General features: G+C 45.4%; 1 protein-coding gene across 1 annotated transcript in view; it reads left to right on the top strand.

Annotated features, from left to right (window-relative positions):
* Positions 1-5,922: 5,922 nt before the first annotated feature.
* The window catches only part of LOC125708479 (yjeF N-terminal domain-containing 3-like), a 25,820-nt gene continuing 12,639 nt past the window's right edge, over positions 5,923-19,103 (top strand). Inside the window, exon 1 of the mRNA XM_048976019.1 lies at positions 5,923-6,148. Within this exon, the coding sequence (XP_048831976.1) occupies positions 6,090-6,148 (59 nt within the window). The 5' untranslated portion in view covers positions 5,923-6,089. The remainder of the gene's footprint in view (positions 6,149-19,103) is intronic.

Raw genomic sequence — 19,103 nt, 5'->3', positions numbered from 1 at the left:
TAGATTTTTGAAGCTGCACTTTTCGTTTGCGTGCAGCTTTGTTTTTGATTTGGATTTGTGTTCCTGCTTTAAATTAAAAAAAATAATAATAAAAAAAGAAAAAAAAATAGAAAAAGAGGAAAAAAATGTCCAGCTTTTAAAACAATTTGAGTCTGTCTGGCACTCAGTTGTTGTGGGATGGTGTGTTAAGGGGTTTCTTTGGTCAGTTGGTTGCTGTTATGTTTTACTTCAATTCCATTCTTTCTTTTGTACATTCTTTAAGCTGTGTGGAAATTTGCCCTCCCCTCCCCTGCGGGGCGTTGCCTGCCACCATCTCACACCATTCCATTTCCTTGGGGTGCCAGCACTGCACACTGCATTGCACCCGCCTCCCTAAGGATTGTTAAGTAATGTTTGTTTGTCCCCCCCCACTCTATCGAAGTAATAAACTAATTTTAACCCCTTTGTTTTCTGTCAATGTTGGTCAATAATTTCATTGCTTTTCTTGATGATTTTTGCCATTGTATTAAGCCATGACAAAACAACTCTGACGAGCAGACCCAAGCTTGATGCTCGTCCGATTGGTTAACTTGTCACATGGCAGCCTGGGGCAGAAGTGAAATGCTTCATTGATAAGACCTAATTCTAGACCAGGGGGGGCCAGTTTCGGTCCGGGACATGCTGCTACTTTCAGATTTCCAGTAAAGATCTCTGTGTAAATTCATCTTATTAAAAATTGTTGCATTTTTGAAAGATAATAGACATCAATCTTGTTGCGATATATTTTTGCTGGGGAGCATAAATCAAATCCACGATATATAAAAAGTTTTACTCTAGAGTGACACGACATGCATATTTTCTTCTGCATCAGCAGGTTAAACGGCAAAAGCCTATCCCGCACCTCATTCTTCTCTCTCAAATTAAAGGGGCGGTTCACACCAAAAACTGAAATATGTCGGTTTTAGTGCTATCTATTCATCTAGGTTGTTCTGCTGGGAGTTACCTCGTTTTAGAGATATCGGCTGTAGAAATGTCGGGGTTCTCGCGAATATAATAGGGGTGCATGGCAATCTTTCTGTGGTGATTAAAGCGCAAGGAAAATACATTTGAAAAATTCAGCAGCAATGTTCTTACCAGAAATTATGGCCCGGTTATTGAAAATAATCCGTTGTCTTTGTAGTGTGCAGTTTAATGTGCGAACTATTTTCTTATACCGAACTCCACACACCGATCATATCACTGCGGAGAAGATACTGTGCTCGTATTCTGTGCGTAGTGATATGATTGGTACATGGAGTTCGCTAGAATAAAATAATTTATATACTGAACAAAAATATAAACGCAACACTCTTGTTTCTGCTCCCATTTTTCATGAGATGGACTTAAAGACCTACAATTCATTCCAGATACACAATATTACCATTTCTCTCAAACATTTCTCACAAATCAGTCTAAATGTGTGATAGTGAGCACTTCTGCTTTGCTGAGATAATCCATCCCACCTCACAGGTGTGCCACATCAAGATGCTGATCTGACATCATGGGTAGTGCACAGGTGTACCTTATACTGCCCACAATAAAAGGCCACCCTGGAATGTGCAGTTTTTTTGCTTTATTGGGGGTCTGGGGACTCAGAACCGGTCAGTATCTGGTGTGACCACCATTTGCCTCATGCAATGCAACACATCTTCTTCGCATAGAGTTTATCAGATTGTCAATTGTGGCCTGTGGAATGTTGGTCCACTCCTCTTCAATGGCTGTGCGAAGTTGTTGGATATTAGTGGGAACTGGTACACGCTGTCGTATACGCCGGTCAAGCACATCCCAAACATGCTCAACGGGTGACATGTCCGGTGAGTATGCTGGCCATGCAAGAACTGGGACATTTTCAGCTTCCAAGAACTGTGTACAGATCCTTGCAACATGGGGCCGTGCATTATCTGTCTGAGTGGCTGGTCTCAGACGATCTTGGAGGTGAACCTGCTGGATGTGGAGGTCCTGGGCTGGTGTGGTTACACGTGGTCTGCGGTTGTGAGGCTGGTTGGATGTACTGCCATATTCTCTGAAACGCCTTTGGAGACGGCTTATGGTTGAGAAATGAACATTCAATGCACGAGCAACAGATCTGGTTGACATTCCTGCTGTCCGCATGCCAATTGCACGCTCCCTCAATGCTTGTGGCATCTGTGGCATTTTGCTGTGAGACAAAACTGCACATTCCAGGGTGGCCTTTTATTGTGGGCAGTATAAGGTACACCTGTGCACTACCCATGATGTCAGATCAGCATCTTGATGTGGCACACCTGTGAGGTGGGATGGATTATCTCAGCAAAGCAGAAGTGCTCACTATCACACATTTAGACTGATTTGTGAGAAATGTTTGAGAGAAATGGTAATATTGTGTATCTGGAATGAATTGTAGATCTTTAAGTCCATCTCATGAAAAATGGGAGCAAAAACAAAAGTGTTGCGTTTATATTTTTGTTCAGTGTACATTGAACTGTTCACTTAAGGGTGTGGATTATTTTCAGTGACCTGAGTCATGATTTCTTGCAAGAGACATTGCAGATTTTTTCAAATGTGTTATTCTGGCGCTCTTACCACAAAAAAATTGCTCATTATGCTGGAGAGAAGCTCGTCATTTCTACCGCCGATATTTCCAATAGTAGGCAACTCCTAACAGAACAGCCTAGTTGTATAGATAGCACAAAACCCCCCTACAACATATATTTAATCTGTTTTGGGGGTGACCTGCCCCTTTAATATGCTTGGAAAAGTAGGAATCTGAGTTTTTTAACCAGGTTGTGGAAGCTGCAGAGTATATTGTCACATGGACCTTACAGTGGAGACAGTCGAAGCTCATTTGGCGTCTTGGACAAGCTTCACTACCCAAAGTCGTCGTCCAGGCGAGGGGGTGACGACGGTTAAAGTTCTCCATCGGGGGAGGGAGGATAACCCCATCAGAAGATACCACCCTGGGAAATTGCCCGTACTGTCCTTGCCAGGATCCGCCACTGGGTGGCGGTAGATCCTTGCTCTGAGACATGCTGTATATTTGGTTAACACCGGAGTTTGCTGAAGCAAGACACTGGAGATCGCAATGTAATTCCATGAACTTTTGACCTCCATTGATCCATAGACTTGTACGATCTTGGCATGTTTGGATTTCCCCCAAATCCTCAACTGCCTGGCCAGAAAGGTGCTGGCCAAGCCGCACGGTTTTGATCCCGAACTGTGTACTTGTGTGAATGGGCAGCTTTTATTTCCGAGGATCTTCCCTCCCCCAGTGTTATATCTGATCGGTAGCCCGTTTTTCCTAAATCTTTGTCTGTTTGCATTTTCTTCACAGTTGTAAATATATAGTTGATATGTTGGACTTGATGTAAAGATCAATATTTTAGACGAGTTTCCCTCCCCAGACTACAGCCCAAAAGAACTGCAATTAGTTGCGTTAATACCTATAGTTGGACCTTAATTTGACCTACATATATGATAAGGATGTTGTTAGAGCAGGATTTCAAAAGAAACAACTGATGAAGTGCTTCACATTGCGATGTAGACGTATTTTTAAGATTCATCGCATAAACTGTATTTCAGAAGGCAATTAAGCTGTTCTGTTGATTGTGGCACTGACGTCAAATAATACTCAATTGTATGTTGTTGCACTGCTCGATTTTAAAATCGTCGGCGTGTTGCTAAGCAACACCATGTATATTTTGCGTGTTTTCTTTCACTGTCCACCAGCTTTCTTACATTCTGTGCCATTAATTTAAATGAGCAATTAGTCTATTTTTAACTTAAAATTTACCCTTAGTATAGCCAACCTAACCTGAACATTACTCCACGCTTTGAACTCAAAATACCAGTTATGATGCGCCCTGACATTATATGAAAAAGATTCATGTTTCATCCACAACATGCTTTTAAAATACATTTTTTTAATTTAGCATGAATATCGTGTGCATATTATACGATACAGGAGGAAAAATGTGCTGTGGACAAAATCCGTAGAAAGCTGTTTCTGAACCTTGTGTATGTTCCTTGTCTATAGCTGAGCCTAAAAATGAGCCTACGACTTGACAGTTATATGCAGTACTATGCAAAAGTCTTAGGCAATCAAAAGAAAATTGTTTAAATGCTGGTGTGTAGCTAATCTCGTCTGTCAAAGTTTGTCAGCCATTTCAAAACCTCTCCTAAAGTCACCGTAGTATTTGCGGCAGTCATTCAATACGCCCATATATTTACATTTACCTCGTACAGCATTTGGCAGACACCCTTAGCCAGAGCGACTTACAAAAGTGCTTAGATGTCATTTTTAACTCGATCATTAGCATACAGTGTTTGGCTAATCAATACCTCATTGAGTTGTTTGTTTAAATTAATTGATTGAACTGGTGGTGAAATTTCAATGTATACGTGGAATGGCTGCGTCGCCTGAGGAGAAGTTTGGGAACTGAAGCGGTGTTGTTCTAGCCATCCGAGAAGATATCAGTAATCCACATGGGCCGTGTATTCTGATGAATTTCGCATTGTAATTAGGAGAATTTTTACTGCCGTTACTGAGACCACCACTTGATGGAATATCCATTCATCCATCTTTGAACTGCTCACCCTATTCAAGGTTAAGGGTTATGGGAATATATTAACCAAAATAACTATAACAATTACAGAATTAGAATAATACTGAATAATAGCTTTAGATGCTTCCTTATTAGGAAACGTAATTTCAACATTTATTTGCCACCCCAGCGAAAGACTTTTAATAATTTTGTTTTAAATGGTGGCAAAAAAGAAGGAAAAGTGTGTTAATTCTTAGAGTATTAAAAATGTCCTCGAGAATCTCCTTCTTTCTTTGGTTTCATGCCGTTTTAAGACGATGTACCGTAATCATCGTTTCTTTGCGATAAAATGCTTTTTTTCCCTCTGGTAAAAATAAGCTTCTGTAAAGATGTCAGTGGATCAACAACTTATGCATTTATAAATTAGACGACATCGCCATTACATCGAGTGACCACAAGGTGGCAGGCAGCGATGGGGACATTTCCATTACGAGATGGGAGAGTGCGCGCACACACACCTTTCATTTATATTTCAGTACACGGTATAAAAATGAAATTACTTTAAAATATTTGTTTTATTTCTTTGGGGGGGGGGGAGTATTTTGTTCAGGTCATCCCTATAGTGAAGGTCTTTTTGGACCACTCCGTTCCGCTGACTTACTGACTCCCAAATTTCTATAGTGTGTATGATTGCCCTCTGTTTAACAGGCTTTCCATGTATGCCGACTGGCAACCCAAGTTTCGGCTTGAGAGGGATTACTGTTGATAAATGGATGGAAGAGGAGAATAGAATTCTGGGATACCTGATCTTTAGCTGCACATTTGAGTAATACAGGCGGTATTATTGCATGGAATGAGATTCTACTTTCATTGCATCACAGCATTAATAAATACGGGGAATCCCCCCATATATAATACCATAAGCACCTGTTGGTTTTATGTAGGGTTTGTATTTTTTATTGAGCCAGTGTGCAGGAAATGTAGCACTTAGAAAATCTACCTTTCAACATTTGCCTGGGTACCTCAATTTGACAAAGTATCTGAATTATTGATTGACATGGGTTTATGTTTTGGTGTTATTGATCAAATATTGTAAGTAGTTTAGCTTTAGGACGAGAAGTATTACTATTATAATTATTATATATTATACATTAATAATAATAATAATAATAATAATAATATTTACTATGAATGGCTTATCGGGGCCAGCAAGCCACTCTAGTTTCTTCAGCTTTTCTCTCTTCTGCTTCTGCAGCCTGCTATGGACCAAACTGTGCATGGTGCTCTTGGCCAATCAGCTTGCTCGTACCAGACCCTCCTGATTCTTAATTGGCCAGCTTTGCTGACTGTGAAAGCTCATACACACACACTGAGGTACTTCTACTCGAGAGCCAGCCAGCACAGACGGGCAGAGAGGGAGGGAGAGAGAGAGAGAAAGCAGGGCTTTGAGCGTAAAAACGCAGGAAGAGCATTTACACGGGGACTTGCTATTCTCTGCCTTGCATAAAAGCCTTCGCTCAGAACCATCCTAAGCCGTTACAGATCGGCAATATGAACCACAGCTCCAATGATCCAGACTCTGAGCCCAATGAACCCCTTCGGTACCTCAGGTAAGGATGGATAGTGCAGAGGAAGGGTGGGAGGTAACTGTTACTGGGTGATCGTTACAAATGTTAAGTACTGGCAATGACTTTCTTGAATTGTATTGAATTGCATTGTATGAGCATCTATGGTTCAGTTCTGATAGGAAGCAAAGTTAACACTTGGCAAAATGTTGCAGAAGGGCAGAAAGTTTCAGTGACGTCTGAGTTATCGTCTCCGAAGATGTCAGTGTTTGCATGGTATTAACAGTGGGGTGGACGGCAGAAGATGCCGTACGGCGAAGCCCTGAGGTTGGGTGGAGAGGTTCTCCTTGGTGTGCTTGTTCCCCAGATCTGTCCTGAGCTCGGGAGGAAGGGGAGCCGGCCATGCTTTTTATGTGGGTGGGGATCCGTTTATCCACGGGATGGATGTCTGTGACCGTATCATGAAAACGGCAACGCTCATCAAAACAGAGGGTGTTCCTCTTCTCATAGAGCTACCTTTGGGTTTGTTTAATGCTTAGAATGTAATGGAGATGCTGTTTAGGTTCCCCAGTACTCTCTCATGGGCCAGTGTGGCAAATCATCCATCCATCCATCCATCCATCCATCCATCCATCCATCCATCCATCCATCCATCCTCCCACAACTGCTTTCTTCTCCTGGCAAATAAACATGTTGTAAATACATTGTCAAATCATATATGGTTAACTGCTAACTAGAAAAGCTTAGCTGGTCTTAGCAGTTAGTGTCTGTCATGTATGCGAAGTCAACATGCACATGTATAAGTGTGTTCTCGGGTCTTCGGCATTGTATTTGCGTAAAGCTCTTTGGAGAAACCACTGGTTTCTCCAAAGCTCTGGGGGTCATTCCCAGTCACACCCACAAGGCCGGGCAGGCTAGGCTCTCGCTCTCAGGGCGAATCAGGTTGTAGCTAAAACCCCATCTCTTGCATCGCGGACAAGCCGATGCTTGGTCCCCCCCTGCTGTCTCTCGTTGCCCCTGTGCACATGAAACAGGCTGTGCTTTTACGCCTCTCCCTAGTCAGACTGAAATAGTTCCATTGCTGTGTGGCCTCTCCACCAGGACGCATTCTTTATTGTGCTAATCACACACACAGCACCTCTCTCTGGGCTGAGCACCGGGCATTTTGGGCCGACATACAGGGCTTCAGGCTTTGCTAATCTGTGATGGGGGGGGGGGGAAGCCAGCCTCTTAATCCTAACGCTGGCTAATATAAGGAGAGCTGAAGAATTTGCGTAAGCGTGTAGTGAAGAAAACATGCTGAAAATAACCCCAAAGGTGCCTTCGATACTGCGCCTGTGTCGCGTAGGAAATTTGTAAGATTACTGTGATATTTCTGTCTTCCTCAGAAGTGTCTCATGTTCAGTCACCGTATGTGTGTTTGAATCAGTGTCTCTCTGTGTTACCTGGGCTGTATGTGGCAGAAATGAATGGCAGGGCAGGAGAATGTTTCTGATCACGTGCCGCATACGAGATCCTACAGGCCTCATTTACACTTCCTGAATGCATGAGGGGGGTTTTCTAGTCCCCCCCCCACCTGGATCGGTGTCCCCCGCTACCATCCCCCTATATTTTTTCCTGCCCACTGAATCAAATGTCCTTTGTTATTTCTTCCCTTAACTGGTCCGCTAATCATTCTTCAGAAAAACTTGCCCCCCCCCTCCAACCCCCCCCCCCAGCCCCGTCTGCTGCCTTTATTTATATTCTGCAGCTCCAGAGGCAATAAACACGGTGGATGCTGCTGAGCACCAGCCGTTGGGCTGATGCGTTATTGGCTGATGTGTTGCCCTCTGGCTGTAATGGCTGCACCCATCATATTAAATACGGAAGCTCTCGATTGGCCGCCCGAAGTGAGAGACGGCGGGGGATGGGGAACCACAAAGCCTCGCTGAGTCAATTGAATTACGAAAATAGCGACTGCCAGCTAATGCCTTATATTTTTGAAGGATGGTCGAGATGTGGGCGGACAGGGGGCGTACGATGGACCGGCCGAGACAAACGCCTTCGGGATAACTAAAGGCTACGCTTCCCGGCCTGGTAGTACTAGCCCGTCGTGCTCTACGGACAGCTTCCGCAGGACTGAGCTTGCGATCTGGAGACGGTGTGCATTTTCCTGGCCGGTGCTGGGTCGTCGTTCCTCGGCTGTTTCATACGCAGCAGATGTGGTGTGTGATGCCTGTGCAGCACAGATGGCTCTGTGCTGGTATTAACTGTTCTCAGTCAGTCCCTGTGACTGAGCATCCACTCATCTGCTAGTTTTTAATAAATCCCCAGTATTTGCTTCCAGACGGTGGGTTTATAAGGGTGCCTAAGGCTGTTATGTAGCCTCAGATTAATAATAATACACCCACAGGTGGAAGCCAGTCAATCCCTGACTGCTGTGTGGTCCTGGGGATCGTGTCCGCTCACTAATTTCAGGTGCACTCAATGATTTTCTACTGGTGCTGTTTATTTCTGGCAAAATTGAGTGGTCATCTATGAGACGGATTAACGCCTGGTTTGTGATTCTTCTAAAAACCAGAAAGGAAGGATTTTGGCGGGAGCAATAACGTGATGGATGTATCAGGATTTGACTGGGTGTGGAGCCTGTGGGTTGCTCTCGCTGACTGAACGTGTGGCTGAATCTGCATGAGGGGCTCAGGTGTACCTGCTGAGCCCAGAGCCGACTCGGTTCAGTCTGTGTCACGTGGCCCCTGCAGCAGCAGGGCTTGGTCTCCATCCTACACTAAAAAAATAACACAGATATAAAAACCACACACTCCTGAGGTCACGCCTTTCCGATATTCAGCCTGTGGGCGTGAATAAACTGCAAACGCCGCAGAATCACGCAGCGCTTCCTTATGCTGCGTTCTGCCTGCGCTCAGTCATTGATTTTCGCGTGAGATGTTTAGAGCACGGGAGAGAATGAGCATATAAATCATGTTGTGTGGGGGTGCGGGGTCAGGAAGTAGGGGTGGGTGTCAGACATTAGCAGCTACGAAGCAGTAACTGTGAGAAAAGTGAACTTCATCTGCATTCATATTCCTGTAGCTAACTGCTTACTTCATGAAGGAGTTATTTTCTGGTGTAAATCTGTATTTTAGCTATGTTAGTTCTGAGTTTCTGTAAAAATTTACCGTGAAGATTTTACTCATTCACTTAATTATTCTTTTATGTAGTAGTAGCTTATTTTACTTTGTAACGGATCTGAGATGAGCTGTGGTTCTGCTTCGGAGGGCGATGAATGCTCTCTCTCTGTCACGATAATCTGGGATGGCTATGATTTAAAAATGCGTATTTGCCGGAGAGAAAGAGCAGTGAGTCTCTAGGGAGGCTGGAGAAGCACAGTGACGCGCTCACCAAGCAACAGTAGCTTATTCGCATCCTTCGTCGCATTATGAAGCCTGCGGCTTTTCCGGAGCCCCTCTGAATCCGTTACGCTGAGAAAGCGAGTGAGGCGATGTCTGTAATTTGGTTTCAATAGTCTGTCAGTGGCCTCCACCTTCTGTTTGGCTGAGGCTGTAGGATCTGTGTGCAGTACCTCCTGGGAAATATGTGGGTACAGGCTAAGCCAGTGGTTCTCAAAGTCGGTCCTCGGGCCCCACTGCCCTGCTTGTTTTCCTGCTATCCCTGCCCCATACACAAGTCCCAGCAGTCTTTCAGCTTCTGATTGACTGAACACACCTGATCCAGGTAATCAGCAGTGTGTAGGGCAGGGATAGCTGGAAAATAAGCAGGGCAGTGGACTGGGTTTGAGAACCACTGGGCTAAGCTAAGAAATGTTCCTGTGTTTCCTGGGATTGGCTCCAAGCTCCTCTTGACCCTGCAGGATGAGAGGTTATTGAAAATTGATGGATGGCTGTTTTCCCCCCCAGTTATTCTTGTATGGGTTCTCTTATGGGTCAGTGACCTTTCAGTAATGTGATTGGTTGAATCATACTGGGGGTTGCAACCTCAATCCACTGGTCCCATTAGAGTTGTAGGCTTTCTAAAGACTATTCTTTCCTGTCTCATGTTTTTTTTCATGCATTAATGGGCTAGTCAAAGGTTAGGTTTATTTAAAGCTTAGCTTGGATTTTGTTGCACGACGCAGTCATGTCTTGTTGCTATGCGAATGGGTGAAGGGCTGCACATGAGCCCCTCCATCTTCATATTTATATTCCGGCTTCATATTTAATCATTAATAATGCCGAAACACGCTGTAATCTTAATATGCCATGAAGTGTCCATAGCAAAGGAAAAGTGCGTTTCTGGATTCTCAGTAAATTTCACATTTAGCTAACACAGGGAGACACTAATTGAAAAAATATTTTTTCTTTGTTCCAATAGTCCTTCACAACAGGTGCTAATAATCTCAGGTCAAATGTCAACAGCTTCAGCGTTTACGTGAAATACATTTAAAATACAATTATAACTGTCTACATAAAACTCTGACTCTCTCCATTGCTGTTAAGTGTTGAAATCCCTTCTCTGGATCTGTCTGTGGAATTTGCATTCTCCCCCTCGTTCTTTGTAGGTTTTTATTGAGTATTCTCGTTTCCAAAGACATGCTGAACTGATGTGTCTCAATTTGCCCTTATTGCGTTCACTGTAAATCAGTACTGAATGTAGGATGGATGGATAATCAAAGTGATGCTTCAAACATTACTGGAAGCATTCCCAGATCCCATATTTTCATCCAGTAAACCAGGGAACCTGTGGGGGTCTTTAATACTACTTTCTCTTGTGGGGGGGAGATTCCCTTGCAAACGGTCTTTGGCACCATAGGGGGTCGTGGGACGCAGGTTGGGAATCCCTGCTGTAAACACATCCTCTTATCTTGTGAGTGGAGAAATCTACCTTAATAAAATCTGTTGCATTTTGCTGTCAAATCAGAACATATTAAATGAATCCATACCCAGTACTGGCCTGTAAAGTGATTCCCCTGCAGCTCACACTGACGCACGACCGCCTCTGTGCAGTCATGTAATCGGCTTTAGCCTGCCTGCAGTAGAACCCTTATTTGCATCCCTTCGTGCTGATTAATTGTTTGTTGGTTTTCAGAGCAGTGATGGATCTTGTTAGACCGCTCCAGTGCAGAGAAACACGTGCCCCAAGGGTGAGGATTTAGCCTCCCGTCTTGCACAGAATGCCAGAATCATAGCTTAAATTAGCCTTGAGCCGAACTCCATTTTTTTGGGGTATTTTCTTCACAAATGACTTGATGCTCCACAGGATGTATTAGTGTCATGTTGTCTGGTGCTCCTCATGTCACTAGCGCCGCATTAGTGAGCATCTATACTGTGATATTCATGTGAATACGGAGGATATCCGTGAGTCTAACCTCTACCCGCATGACGGCAGAGTAGCTTGGCTGTTGCTGTCAGCTAACGCCCTCCAAAAATCATAAATATCCTGTTTCGGTTCATATGCCAGGTAGTCTGTCAGACTTTATCACTCTGCATGTAGCATGGCGTTCTCTAATTAGGAATAAAACCGAAATATGCAGATTTCACAATGACTCACTGCAGATATTGATACCGTTGGTGGCTGAAGTCATTGAAGTGTCTCGTAAACAAAGCAACCTCAATCCCCTGGTCCCATTATGGCTGTCCGCGTCTCCGAATTCTGGCACAGTCGGAAACGCATCAGTGGCACAGGGAGGGATCTGCCTGCCAGATTTTTTGCTCTCACCTGCGGAGCTGGTGACCCCATCCTCTGTGCTTTTGCCACAGTTGGCGGTTGTCTCACTAATAAGCGACTCATGGTGACAGCCGGAGGCGGAGAAGGACAAGGTGCACAGCTAGTTGGTGGAACAGTGACTTTTACTTGGTGTCACTTAAATGGATTTCGACATTTATGCTCTGATCTGTGAGCTAGTCGGTCAGCATCCATGTGAGATCCTACCGCAGTCTCTCCGCCATAAGGTCAGATTGTTGTTTTCTGTTGCGCAGACCCAAAACTGAGATTAGCATTTACATCATCCTATTTGTCTGGTGTCTTTGTGTGCCCTTATCATACTTCTAGATCCTTCATTAGATACACATAGCTGATACTGGGTAGATCTCTGCCTCCAGAATTGCTTCATGGGTAGACAAGCTATGCATTCAGAGAATGTATTGCGCTATTATTTTTGGTATCTCGTGGTCTTCCTGTCAGCCCTGGCCTATTACAATTACGAGGTGTTTGCAACCACAAGAATGGCATTGAATTGAATGCGTTTTGTTAATCATACCTTTGGCTGTAAACTCCAGACACTGATGTGTGGAAATCCCGGGAGGGCAGCTGCATTTGAGATGCAGGAACCACCACATCTGGCATCATCAATAACCACACATCAGTCGCTTACAGTAGAGCAGGAGTAGGCAGCCCTGATCCTGGAGTGCCGGCATCCCGCAGGTTTTCCATCCTTCCTGGTCTCTGATGAACCTCACCTGATCTCAGGCAGATAGTAACTCATCAGGTAGGATGGAACACCAGAGGTATACTTGCACTCCGGGATAGGGGTTACTTACCCCTGCAGTAGAAGGAAGGGTTGCAATTTATGCGTGCTTCCTGGGATTTGAACCCACGACCGCTGAACTGGCTAAAAAAAATCTTTAGATCGAATGTCTTCGTCCTTCTACTATTTGGATGCATGCATACTGTCATGTGATTTACTGTCTACTGAGTATTCATCAAACTCAAGTACCTAGAACCCCTTACTATACATGTAAACCTTTAAATATACAGTTTTTCTTGACGTAAGACATTCTGCAATGACGTCCCGCTTTTCCTCAGCCATTGGGCGCCTATCGACTGTAGGTGATGCCACACCGCCGGCCCGAAACCTCTGATAGCTGCACCTCTGACAGCTGCACCTCTGACAGCTGCACCTCTGACAGCTGCACAGGCATTCCTCCGTTTAGCAGCCACCGCAATGCCATCTGCACACAGCACCGTGCCGGGAGCAGGATTAGTCTGAACCATTCCTGTGGGCAACGGGCTCCATGTAGACCCGTCACAGGCCCACTGGAAGCGCTGCGGCGGTTATTGGTGTTCCTGGTATGCTGCAGCATTCCCAGTATCATTCTGTCATGTTCCTGTCATCCGGCTAAGCTGTGCACCTTAAAATATACATTTAAAGGGTCAGATCTTCAGAATTTCCAACCAGACTCCAATAGCCAGTGCCCAGCTTCACCTCGTCACTTGTGGACCTTAACACCTCCACTTGTTTGAGTTTACCTGGTCACTGGCTGGAGAGGACACCATCTTTCCTTCATTCAACAGTGGATCCCTGGATTCTTTATCAAAAGATCTAAGATGGGGGAGACTCAGCGAATTGCTGTTTCTATGTGCTTAGCAAATAGTGTTTGTTTAAAGAGTCGCATTCACAGAGTAGTCATCTGGCTAGTTGAAACAAAATCTTAGTAGATCTTAATGTAAAATGTCCCTTTGTCAGTCCATTGCAGTCAAAATCATGCACACAGCATTCCCGTTAGTTACCAAGTAACTGGTGTAATGTGAATAGGTGTTCACCTGACCTGGCAGTAGTTCTTGAACAGGGGTCGGCTCAATCACTTTATAGGTACGCGGTATAAATTTGGATGTTGTAGAAGGAGCCTCTTGACCAGATGTTTTTATTTTTCTCATTTTGGTTACACTAACCATCAGAGGTAGAAAGTTCAAGTTCGTAAAGTTTGTTTCCACCAACCAGTTGAGTGCTCTGTGACTGTGACTCTTTATACTCAGCTGGTTGCTTGAAACAAAATCTTTGTACTTTCTGGGACCCGAATTTCCGCCTCTGCTAACCATATAGAAACAGCAATTTGCTGTTTCTCCTCCATCTTGGCAGACCCCTTGATAAAGAACCCAGGCATCTACCGCTGAATGAACGAACGGAAGACCGTGTCTTCCCCAGCGGGTGACCGGGTAAACTCAAATGGGTGGAGGTGTGAAGGCACATGCGTGAAGAGGTGAGTCCACAAATCTGGCCCTTGTACTCTTTCCAATTACCATGGCAACAGTGAGGTCTAGGGATCCTAGCCAAATGCACACACATTGAAATCAAATCACAGTGGCGGATGGTGCATCAGCGTGGCGGAAACCCACTGCGGAGATTGTATCTCTTCTGCTGCCCAGTTCCTGTGCTTTCTGAGTCGCCTTCAGTCACACTGTGAAGTCTGTGACTCCAAAGGTCATGGGAGCCTTATGCATGCATAGGATTTTAGAAATGTTAGAGGAGATAAATGTTATAACCCGAGATGTTATTGACGTTATCATCATTGGAAACTGTGCGTATCTGGAACCTGTTTCTGTTCCAAAGTGTGGCTTTGTGATGAGCAGATTCCCTCCAACACCCGGTGTCTCCGTAAGTTTGCCCTACGAATAAAATGACCGGTAATGTTCAGAGCCCAGCTAAAAGTCTCCTATTTTCCTCTCGGTGCGAAAGGCAATTAAGGCTGGGAGATGTGTTTGATAAGAGCGATTGCTGTGCGCGTACATCAGTGAGTTCTGGTCCGGGCCGCTATCGCTAGACTCTCGCGTGTCTCCACAAGAGCCAGGCCACCGCTCTTAATGTGAACGCTGATGTGTACATGCTGAATAGCATCAACGGGGAAATCTAATAAAAAAAAAACCCCAACGGCAAATGCGACACGTTGAGGGAGGAGAAAGGACACCGTGAGCCTGCCGATCCTGTAGACGTCACACAAGGCAAACATGAGTGATTTATAGGTGCTACCAGGCATGGAAGCTTCTCTAAGGGCATGGTGCTGTATCTTCATACACCTGCTCCTTTCTGGGAAACACAGGAGACTTTTCTTGTTCTTTTTTTACCTCCAGTGAATTGCATGTCTTGTCATCCTGACAAGCTCCATGCAGACTGGCTGTGAAGAGATGGTGGGTTTTCTTCTAATTGTATATATTAGTTAGTGGTGGCTCCGAGCTGCTTTTTGCTGACGGTTTCCCTGTCATTCACGGTCAACTCGCTGGTGGAACAGTTGCTGGAAATTAAAACGGTGTGATTACATCATCGGCATTCTGCCGACCCCGTAATTTAGCATTAAACCATCCTCAAGTATTTGTCAGTAATAAATTAGCAGCAGAGAATTTGTGTTTGTGTGTGATGTTTATTACTCTCTATAATTAAATGCTACCAATAAAGAATGCTGCATTTACACTTGTGTATACTTAATAAGTTAAGTGGAGTTTTGTTTTTTTGTTTTTTTAGGAATAATATAGGGGTTTCAGAAGACGAGCCCCAAACCAGTAATTTGAGTCAGCAGCTCTGTGCTGTCAGCCTGATGACAAGCCGTGCTTAACGAGACTCTGAGGGTCTGTGATGCCCCGGAGTCTCACATTCGTTTGTTTTTTGTTAAATTACACAGATGTAATCAGCGCTCAGCCCCTGATGATTTCTGGGGAACGGGAAAAAAAAAACTCTTCCCATTACCGTCCAGATAAATATATGAATGGATTTGCTGTGGATTTAACAAGAATTTTCAAATTGTTTCCGACGGCAACAATGAAAATTTTAAATTGTTCCTGATGGAAATGCTTTTATTACACCAAATTTTAACAGTGGCATAGAATTCACTTCAACGGAGGCCAATTCCTTCCAGAAACTGCAGTGAGAGAGACAGAGGAGCGATACTTGCAGGTGTTACTCGTGCACTTTTAGAGCCCGCTGAGGGACATGCAGAGCATCTGAGTCCTTGGACACTGGACCATTACCCCAGACAATGAAGTGATGTAGTCAGACTCTCATTACAGCTAATCTACAATTATCATTTGTGTGTGTGTGTGTGTGTGTGTGTGTGTGTGTGTGTGAGAGAGAGAGAGAGACAGGTGGCAGTAGGATACAAACAAGCAGGTTCAGGGGTGTCACCACTCAGTCATGACTGCTGGTCCAGGGGATCCTAACCTCTCTGTCGTCCACCAGGCTGTGGAACTCTGGAGGTTTGGGAGGGAGGGGCCGGCTAATTCACAAGAATATAAATTTGCAAACCAAGCCTTTTTTTTTAAATTGACTCCTATGTTTGCACATTTGGATTTTATCTGAAAAAAAAATATGAACCCCCCCCCCCCCCCCTCCATCCATCCAACAAATTTTACTGACGGTACCCACCCCCCTGCCCAAGATTTTTCACAACAGTCTAGTGGTGCTGAAAGTGCTGTCCGGTGCCTTGATGGAAACCAGCTAACCAGAAACCTTAACTCAAGGTCCTGTCCCAATGCAGCCGATGGAGATCTTAGTAGAGTAGGGCGATAGCATGAGTACATTGGTCAAATCCAGGGTCACTAAATGCTCCTTCACCTCGTCATCCCAGAGGCTGATGCGTGCCGAGTGCCTCCCACATGGTGACGACGACTGATTTTTTTTCCCTCAATGGCCCTGCAAAGTGCTTTGTTTGAGAAAAAAACGATATCGATACAATCCATTATTATTGTTGTTTTCAATCACGGGCAGCAGTCGGCATGACAGGTATTACAATACACGAGGAGTGATTCGATTGGGCGAGTCCGGGAGCGATGGATCACAGAGTTTGATTTAGCTGATAACTGAGTTGATTTCTCTCCCTGAGAACTCACAGCATTTTGTCTTGGCTACACGTTTCAGCACAGCCTGAAATAACATTGGTTTTCTCACACCACGAGATGTGTTGTGGGAGGTCTGTGCTGGAGGCCTATTCAGCACTGGGGGGGGCAGGGAGGCGGGGGAGTTAGACACCATATGTCACCCGATCTAAGAGACTGGTGAATGTGGCTGGGCCTGCTTCATCCACGCTCAAGCAAGAGGAACTCAACTGAATCTTGCAGACGGCACCTGCAAGCTCGTGTCCCGCTTATGCCTCAAACGTGCAGCTTTTCTGCTCTGAGCGTGGGTTAGAAAAGGCTGTGGGCTCTAGATTTTCACTGTAAGACCCCCTGCTGATCCCTGAACCCTTTTTAATGACTAAACAGTGTGCTGAACCTACTTATGGCTGTAAATGTGATGTCGTACATGCCGTATATCTGCAAAAGGCTCTTTTTTTGACATCCACATGCTGTATTAGAGCTGGGGAAAATCAAATTAGGTTTTTGCTGGATTTTTACGTTGCCGTTTATGCTCACTAAGGATATGTCTGCCTTATGTGTTACCAGCCCTGTGCAGCTGAAGATAATGATGCAAGGACTCGTCCATATTCTCTGGGGACGGTAACCTGTTAGCTCAGAGAAGGGTCTACAGGAAATAGTTACCTGTCATTACCACCACTCAGGCGAATCCATCGCCTCCCACGTATGCCAGCTGTCCATGATAGGCTTGGTAATGGTCGCATGACGTCTGCATGTTCCCTCCTGAGCGCTGGTGCAAGCGCAGACTCGCACCTGGACGTCTCTCGGATCTGCTGGATGTCGGGCTTTTTATTTTTTTGTTCGTGTGGACTCTTAGTGCTTGTGGTTCCCCAGCTGCACGGTGCCCGTTCCTACCAGCAGCTGTTGGGCGGCGGCAGGGTGGTGGGAATGCCCCCCGAGTCGTGGCAGGCTTGTGGACGCAGCCTCCTCATACCATGCCACCCAACGTTAATTATAGAAGAGGTGGTGGGAGACTCCTCTGTATATGGGCACTGATTCATCGACGTCGCCCTGCCCCGCTGATGTACTCCCTTAAAGTGTGCTGGCTGACTGAGCTCTCCGAAGCCAAGCTGGCCCGCATGTCAGAGCACCTTTTATAAAACCAGTTACACCATAGCAACAGCCTCTGGCCAGTCTGAGTCACTCTGAGCCCTTTGAAGGCACTAGCGGCGTATAAATCAGTGCGGGTGTAAGCATACGCATCTACACGTGAAACAGCGCAACAAGCTGCTGTAACCCCCTGGACACACAGCGGATTTCCCATGCGTGCTCTGCACAGGAACGTACCCTGAAATTCTGTAACAAAGTGTCACCTTGCCCACCCCACGTCCAATTTAACGCGTAGTACCAGTCAGATATCTGGACACGCCAAACTGCCTACGGAGGAGAGTGATGGACGGGCATCACCTGACCTAAACACAGTAGAGATGGTTTTGGAGGAGTTTGACCAGAGAGTGAAGGAAAAGCAGCCAATGAGAGCTCAGCATATGTGGGTCCTCCTTCAGGGCAGCTGGAAAAGTAGCCAATGAGAGCTCAGCATATGAGGGACCTCCTTCAGGACAGCTGGAAAAGCAGCCAATGAGAGCCCAGCATATGTGGGGCCTCCTTCAGGACAGCTGGAAAAGCAGCCAATGAGAGCTCAGCACATGTGGGACCTCCTTCAGGACAGCTGGAAAAGCAGCCAATGAGAGCTCAGCATATGTGGTACCTCCTTCAGGACAGCTGGAAAAGCAGCCAATGAGAGCTCAGCATATGTGGGACCTCCTTCAGGACAGCTGGAAAGGCATCTCAGGAGGCCACCTCATGGAACCGGTGTGGAGGAGACAGTAGGGTCAGCCGGTTCCTGGAGCAATTGGGGTTAAGGACTTTGCTCAAGGTCCCAATGATGGGATCACGCTACTGACCACAGGATTTGAACTGGCAACCTTCCGGAGTCCAAATCCACAGAGCTGTCCTCACCCCCCCCAACAAATTATTTGTCTGTTGGTTGGTCAGTGCGTAATTACATATGTTATTTTATAGTTTTGATGTCTTCATAACTATTCTAACATGTAGAGAATGGTACAAATATACCTTTCTATGGCAAGGTGCGTGCAAACCTCTCACTGGTACCATATAATTGGCATGTTCACGAGCCCCTATCAGTAGCGGGGTCCCCCGAATCTGCCAGGGTTTCTCTGCCCCTCTGATTCCCCTAATACTGAATACTATCAGCCATTGGGCTGGCTTCCATAAATTGCACAGGTTACTGAGCGCAGTGACCTGTATTCATGACACTCATTTACTAAGTCAGCGCCTTTGTTTAAAGTGATGTGCAAGAGGGGAAGACCTTCGGCTCAGGCAGCAGGGTCTCCCGGCATCCGGAGCCTCGCTTAGGTGATGCGACCACTCTGCCAGCCTGCAGGGA

Source organism: Brienomyrus brachyistius, chromosome 15 (genome assembly GCF_023856365.1).
Source record: "Brienomyrus brachyistius isolate T26 chromosome 15, BBRACH_0.4, whole genome shotgun sequence".
Taxonomy (NCBI): domain Eukaryota; kingdom Metazoa; phylum Chordata; class Actinopteri; order Osteoglossiformes; family Mormyridae; genus Brienomyrus; species Brienomyrus brachyistius.
This window is presented reverse-complemented; position numbering and strand designations above follow the sequence as displayed.